Raw genomic sequence first — 6,140 nt, 5'->3', positions numbered from 1 at the left:
CAGCGTGGGCAGGGGAGAAAGGAAATGGTTACGGGAGCCATTGCAGCATTGGTGCAGGTTCCTTTTTTTTTGGTTTATTACTGCAGCCAGTGGTTTCTTCCTTCCAGCCTACTAACTCCTTGACATTCCACACATCCAGGAGTACCTCTACGCACCCACCCCAGTCATGACTCCAGGCCAGAATTCATACAACCAACTAAACGTGCCGCCTCCTTTCTGTCTGCACTTACAGACATACACACACGTATAACCTCAAACTCCATCCTGGACGTAGAGGCTTTGGTGGTATTTTTTTTTACCTCTTTCACGCACAAGCTCTCTCGCTGGCTTGGCATCCTGGCAAGAAGAGTCCTTGCAAAGCCTTAGCGCTATTCCGGAATACCCATCCTACAAAAGAAACAGAAAAACAGCTTCCTCTTGGTACCTCATCCCATCCTGTTTCCGCATTCTTTACCTTGCACACACATACATACACACTCAAACCTCGGTCCCTTCCTCTTTTTTTTTGCCTTGGTAGTTCGCTCAAACCTTTTTCTGACAAGTCAGTTTCCGCCCGACTTGTTGGCATCTACAATAACTTTGGCTTCTTTACTGCTTGTACACAGCTTTAGGCTTTCGAAAGCTTAGACGACCCTCTCTCTCTATTTCTATCTCTCTCTCTCTAGCTCCCCTATAACCAATAAGAAATAAAGCTGACTATCATCAACCAAGAGGAAGCTTTGGTGGGGAAAAAAATATCTCCATCAATCTTGAGCGCGACCCAATTGGATCCTGAAGATAGGAGTCCTTTTTTTCATCTTTTTCCCATTCTCTTACTCCATGTATGTGGAAGTGCAGCAATCGTGCAGATTTACAGTTTGTACATTTCATAAAGAATCTAGCCCATAAAATATTTCATAGTGTACCGCGCAAATATTGTTTTAACAAATTGTCTTTGTATAGCGTTTGTCATGAAAAGCGGAAATCATAGAGAGAGGCAAATTTTCAGAAATAGTTTGCCACGACCGGAACACGATAGTAACTCCAACTCTGCAAACTAAAAGTGCTACTTAACAGAACTTATTTTTATTTTGGTGCATTTTTGGGGGGGAAAATCGTCACAATGATTTGCTTTAAGCTTCCAATAAGCAGTGTACAGGTCTGTTACTTTTATTTGTTAACTTTATTTATTAGGAAAGCTTAAAGTTAAGCTTCATTTTGAGCCATCTATTGTTTAAGAAAAAACCCATTGAAAAAACGTAATACATAATCTAGAAACTTGAGATTCACGCTAATTGTGAGTCACACAAAATTGTGTACATTCACTTGATCTATGAGAAAAACATGACCAATTTTTTTTTGACAATGAGTTTTCCACCGGAAATACACGAATTTAATTTTTAGTTAATTTTTTGTTTTTAAATAAATAGAAGGCATTTTATTATTTTACATACCTAATTAATAAGAGTTATGTTTTGTTTTGATTCGTTAGAAGTTATATTCTTTTGCTTCTTTTGTTGTTTTCTTTTGTATATATGTATGTATATAGGGTATCATTTATTTTGTATATAAAATTTTTTAAAAATATGTAAAAAGTTAAATTTTTGGTTTTAAGATTAATCAGAGCATTCTTGTTAAAACAACTCCGAAGACGGACACATGTCCTTGTTTTTTTGTTTTTTTTTCCTTATCCCGCGACAAAGACGTTAAGCCATTTTCTATCTGGCAGCCCAATATCTTTTATATGGCGTAATCGTACCCTGTAGTGCCGGGCACTCGTTCAAATGGTCAAAAATCATTACGCCGTCATTGCACAATGGGCAAATCGGCGAGTCCCTAATACCTATCTTGTGGAGGCGTGCTTGTAGTTAGTCGTGGCCCTATAATTCCTCGGAAGAGCACGACAGACTCTTTACTTGGGAGGCCGGCAGGTATCTTCTTTTCTAGCAGTGTTGCCCACTGCTTTCCAGCGGCCATGCTCCTGTATTCCTCGGGTAATTTCCCCATTATGTGGTTACCTATAACTCTTTTAGCCGATTCGTAACACACTGCGTGGCCGGGCTGATCGCATTGACTTCCCTGTTTTGTCAAGGTTATCGGCCTGCTCGTCCCCTGGTAATCAACAATGTGCCGGAATCCACTGGAAAGCCAGGTGCTTCCCTTCTATAAGTATCTTTGCAATCATTTCCTGGCACGCTCTTACATCAGCGGAAACTCCACTCTGAGCTCCCGTTACGGCTATTAACGCTGCTTGAGAGTCACAAAGAAAGACTACTTGGTCCAATTTTCTTTCAACCACGTATCTTAGACCTATCAGGATAGCCCGAATCTCCCCATCGAAATTTGATGCCCACGTTCCAACAGGTTCTGAGAACTGGAAGTTGGTACCATACACTCCAGCTCCCGCATTTTCAGTGGCACCTTCTGCTGAACCGCCGGTATAGATGTGGGTCCAAGGAGGAGATGGATAACATTCTCCAAGCGTTTCAACGGCTAGAGCTCTCAACTCGGTCTCACTGTTGACGCTATTTTTTACGGGCTCCATGAGATGGAGACGTACCAAAGGTGTCCTCCTTATTTTCCAGTACGACTCATTGTACAGAGGCTCTCTCCTGCCAAGGGATAAATTATACTTTTCGCGAATAGCATGTGTTTGGGTTGAAAATTTCACCTGAGTTTTTAGCCTTGCGACTTCAGGTGGTCTATCTTTTTCCCAGTAATCAATTCTCAACCTTGCTAATGTTCATGTTTAGAGCTGCAGTTTCTCGCCTTGTAGAAGTGTTTGTAATATTTGTAATGTCCTTGTAGAAGTGTTTGTAATATAATGTGAATTTGTAAATATTTATTGATTATTTTTTAAATAAACTCAATTATAATTGTTATTATACGTTTTCGAGACACCGGAATCTGCAACAAAGTGATTTCCAGAAACCAGTCTCTGATTGTTGAGCGAGAGATCTCAAGTCTAAAGCATCTCAGGAAGCTGCTATATTATACAGTTCGATTTGGTCACCACAGAGTGCAGTAACTTAGCGATCTAAAACGCTTAACCGGAAGTGACGTTGTAGTGAAGCGATAATTCCTCATAATTGGATCCAAATTATTTTCTATGAACTATAATCATGCACAAATTATTCTAAAAGTGAGGATTGGGTATTGGTCAGCCTGAACTCCCATTTCACTAAATAATTAAATAAATTACGAACTTCAAAGCGTACCCACTACACCTGGTTTTGGGCATGCTTGTTCCCAGGAGCCACTGGTTTATTTCTGGGAGATTTGCCATTTAAGGTATTATTTTTTTCTTTTCTAATCTGCAAATAGTAAGAGAAAATTCAAATTTTTACCATTTACCAAATAGCCCTGAAAAACTTTGGTAAAAGCTGACTATAGTTTTCTTTTTTTTAAATGGAAAACATCTTGGTAAGCTTATTTTTTTTTTCACCCTAGTGTGTAAACTGCTAAAAAAAGATAGCATCACCAGCATATTGTAGAGTGTTGTAAAGCTAAAGATTGTTTTGATCCAGATAGCGCTACTGGAAGGCCAGAAGACGTGACCGGAATATATTTCAAACTGAGGTAGTTTGGCCAAGAGCCGCTAGAGTGAGGATGAGTTTCCTGTTTCCTTTTTAGGGGGTGGGGGAAAAAATCTGGTTAATGTCAGCGATTTGATGCTCTCCTAGTTTACCTTTACAAAGATCGGATTTTTTTCTTTTTTAAAAATATAAACTGCGCACACAACGTGTAGTTCCTGTTTTAACACTAATTATTTACTTTTGAGGGCGCCACGGTAGCCGAGCGGTTATAGGCTAGACCCGCAAAGCTAAGATGTATTGTTGGTTTAGTGGGTTCGATTCCCCCAGTCTAGGCCTTGGATTTTATTTAATGGTTAATATGAGAAATTTATAGTAAAGTATGTTTGCTAGTTGCCTCCGTCTACTACACCTAATTGGTAGTTGGACGATAAGGCCCGCCTGAAAAAAATGGGCGATTACTTACTATTTACTTGATGCGCACGACCAGTTCAAACTATGAAAACGGTCGTCTGAGTCACGTTGGCAATCGATAAGGTTAATCGATAAAGCTACAGAATTAAGAATCGATAAGGCTATGGACCAACTCGATCTGGAGTCGTGGACGGAAGCAGGCACTTAAACTTCTCATTTATTACATACAAAGAAAATCCAAAAGCCAAGAGCTTGAAGCCAGTAAGTACCACAATACATTGCTTTAACCGCTTTCTTGCTGTGACCCGTTAATTTTTTAGCCAATGTGAACTTTCTCATAGCAAACAAGGCAGAATTTGATATTAAAAATTGAATAAGCATTTTATGCCCAGCTGTATACGAATACATTATATTTCATTATAAGCACGATAATAAAAACTTACTCTCAGTAATTAGTAAAAATCTCAAGGGGTTAACGTTCGCGTGCAACTCAACTAACCCGTTGCCACTGCCTCATATATACAATATATATATAACTAATGCGTTCTCTGGCTGTATAAATTTCACTTTTAAACATCGTTAACAAAATAATTAATAAATAATTACAATACAAAATTGAAAGAAAAAGGAATTTATAGAGAGCGCACTCGCCGGAAGTCTCATACCACGCGATTTACGTAATTAAAATTTCTTCAAACTAAATATGGAGGAAATCTATATTTCACAAGGTCGCTATGAGGTACCTTCAGAAAGATGTTCTAACTTGAGTCTGTTGAGACCTAACATACATTAAATACAAGCCCGAATGAAAGCCTAATAAATTCCAGTCAAATCGATTTTTCACATTGAAAATTATCGCACAAAAAAACTTCCAAGAAGTGCAAACGACGATGTGAAATTCAGTACGGCGGAAGTAAACAGTGGCACAAGGTTTAAGCGGATGTTGGCGCGCACTTGGTGCACAGCGTGCTTTTTAGAGTTAGAGTGCAGTTGATTCACACCAAAAATAGGCTTGAAATATATATATACATATATTTTTAATTTATTTTGTGATTTACAATCTGCATACATTGTATACAATAAGTAAATATGGAGAGAGTGATGAACTGGTGCGGGAGGAGAGCAGGAGGAGAGAAACTACCCAGCGGTAGCACTCTCTATAGGAGAGAGGAGAATGTGGAGAGGAGAATACGAGGAGGAGGAGAGAGGAGAGATAGGAGAATAAAGACTCTTAGGCCTTCAGACTACAAGAAAGTCGCGGGGCCTCTGGCGATTCAGTCGGCGAGGAGTATTAGGGATGTCAGAAGAAGATGACAGTAAAAGAGGATTAGAGCTAGTCGAGAGAGTAGTATGGAATTTTTGGTATTTAATCTAGGCGAGTTGGTCTATAAAGGGAATGTTGAGGTAGGTGTAGTCAGCGTAGAAAGGAGCGTCAGCTATCTGTCGGCAGTAGTTTTGACTGAAATGTTCTGTAGGTTTGGCTGAACCCCACAGCTCTAGTCCTGTACGTCCACATAGGTTTGAGAATATTACTGTATATCAAGCGTTTCAGTTCAATGGGTAATTTGGAGCGTCGCCCCAAGTAGTCTGTAAAGCAGTTTCGCACGTTTTGTCATTGCTTGTCTTTTAAGTCTAGTGTGTGGATTCCACGTCTATGTAGAGCCCAAGGTAGCGCACCCAGATCTGTACAAGAAAGAGGATTGCTGTTGAAGAGGAGCTTGAAATATAAATAAATGATTGCATTTTTTCCGGTTATCCTGGAAATAAAATACTGGCCCCCCTCAGGGTCGCCTTTTCGAGGCTTTATTCACACACTGACATACAGATGTACTAGAACCGTACAATAGCTCTGCCCCCCCTGGGTTCAAATCCAGCTGCTTGCTCTTAGATTTTCTCTTCCTAGGAGCTTCTAACAGCTTACTATCCGTTGATGGATAGACTGTAACGAGAGAACACTGTCCGGAGGCTGGGAACAACCTCAGACGTGACGCGCCTCAAAATTTAACAAAATAATAATATCGTGGCAGGTGAATTGTCCAAATGAGCAGGGAAAGAATAGTGATCGAATATTTAGTACAAAATTCTGGAATATTGATGGCCGAATTGACGGGGAGTTGTCTATGTTGAAGGAAGAACTCTCTAGACGTACCCTAATTTTCCAGTTCAAGTCATGAACTAACAGAGGATATCGTAATCCTCTCTGTCAAATTTTCA

At 39.7% G+C, this 6,140-nt stretch overlaps 1 protein-coding gene across 1 annotated transcript; it reads right to left on the bottom strand.

Annotated features, from left to right (window-relative positions):
- Positions 1–2,098: 2,098 nt before the first annotated feature.
- LOC141452749 (uncharacterized) lies at positions 2,099–2,524 on the bottom strand. Its single transcript, XM_074125148.1, has one exon. It carries the CDS (start codon positions 2,522–2,524, stop codon positions 2,099–2,101), a length of 426 nt encoding a protein of 141 aa, XP_073981249.1.
- Between the last annotated feature and the right edge of the window lie 3,616 nt (positions 2,525–6,140).

The sequence above is a fragment of the Rhodnius prolixus genome, unplaced genomic scaffold (genome assembly GCF_049639745.1).
Source record: "Rhodnius prolixus isolate KJV_2025 unplaced genomic scaffold, Rpr scaffold_3, whole genome shotgun sequence".
NCBI lineage: Eukaryota > Metazoa > Arthropoda > Insecta > Hemiptera > Reduviidae > Rhodnius > Rhodnius prolixus.
This window is presented reverse-complemented; position numbering and strand designations above follow the sequence as displayed.

Coding starts and splice junctions, on each gene's coding strand:
- LOC141452749 (XM_074125148.1), bottom strand. CDS start 2,524: ATGGAGCCCGTAAAAAATAGCGTCAACAGTGAGACCGAGTTGAGAGCT.